Source organism: Penaeus vannamei, chromosome 39, assembly GCF_042767895.1.
Source record: "Penaeus vannamei isolate JL-2024 chromosome 39, ASM4276789v1, whole genome shotgun sequence".
Taxonomy (NCBI): domain Eukaryota; kingdom Metazoa; phylum Arthropoda; class Malacostraca; order Decapoda; family Penaeidae; genus Penaeus; species Penaeus vannamei.
The window spans coordinates 7,854,559-7,855,497 of record NC_091587.1 but is presented as its reverse complement, the minus strand read 5'-3'; the positions used below and the strand labels follow the sequence as shown (position 1 = coordinate 7,855,497).

General features: G+C 47.5%; 1 protein-coding gene across 1 annotated transcript in view; it reads left to right on the top strand.

Moving 5' to 3' along the window:
* The window catches only part of LOC138860031 (uncharacterized), a 1,230-nt gene extending 492 nt beyond the window's left edge, over positions 1-738 (top strand). Inside the window, exons 3-4 of the mRNA XM_070116822.1 lie at positions 132-261; positions 463-738. Of these exons, the coding sequence (XP_069972923.1) occupies positions 132-261; positions 463-472 (140 nt within the window). The 3' untranslated portion in view covers positions 473-738. The remainder of the gene's footprint in view (positions 1-131; positions 262-462) is intronic.
* The last annotated feature ends 201 nt before the right edge of the window (positions 739-939 follow it).

Genomic DNA, 939 nt, shown 5'->3' with positions numbered 1-939 from the left:
TTCTCGTCCTTTTATCTCTCCTTTTCCCTTACCCACTCTTCTACCTCCCTTTCTCTCTCTCTCTCTTTTCTCCTTCGCCCCCCCTCTCCCGTATCCCTAAATCCCCTTATCACACAAATTTACCCCTACAGGTCATCAAGAAAGAAGTGCGGAGACCCATCGTGCAGGAAGTGCCCTAGTAAAGGCGGGCGGAAGAAGCCCAGTGTTCGTTGTGTGTTCTGTGCGACCAACGGCGAGGAGGATGTCGAGCACCTGTTCAAGGTACGCTTCGAAGACCGCATAGCCCGAAAACTGACATCAGGGCAGAATTTCCTTCTAATTCCATTGTCATTAACCCAAGTCACTGAACGCGTTACAGATTGTTATTGGTAGTACTCTCATCAAAGATACAAGTACAGATTTGTTGATAAATTTTTCAGATGAATTGACTATGTATTAACCTATTCCATCTATGCTTTCCAGAACGCATTAGGCCAGGTGGTATGCCCCGTGTTGTCTGCATTTACGTGTAAACTCTGCGGCGCCAGCGGAGCCAACGCGCATACGTTCAAGTACTGCCCCAAGAACCCCTTCTCACGCGGCAACCCCGTGGCTGCAGGCCTCCCACCCGGAATTCCCTTAACCTTGGTCGATGAACGTGTTCGTCAGACCCCAGGGGCGATTTAGAGCAAGAATTCAGGTCCTTCCCTCTGTCTTTCCCTTTTCCTGGCCGATGAACGTGTTCGTCAGACCCCCTGTATGGTGCAAATTGGCGGTCGCCTCGTAAGCCGTCCTTTCGTATGATTTAAGAAGTTGTACATAATATTTGTTCAAAGTGATACGTGATGAAGAAACCTGTGGTAGGTTAAGGTTTGGTCCATGATTCCAATAGAAAGGAAAATGTGGCCGTGAATGATGTAAATATCAATTGCTCTTAAAACATAAAATGAGGTGCTGTTT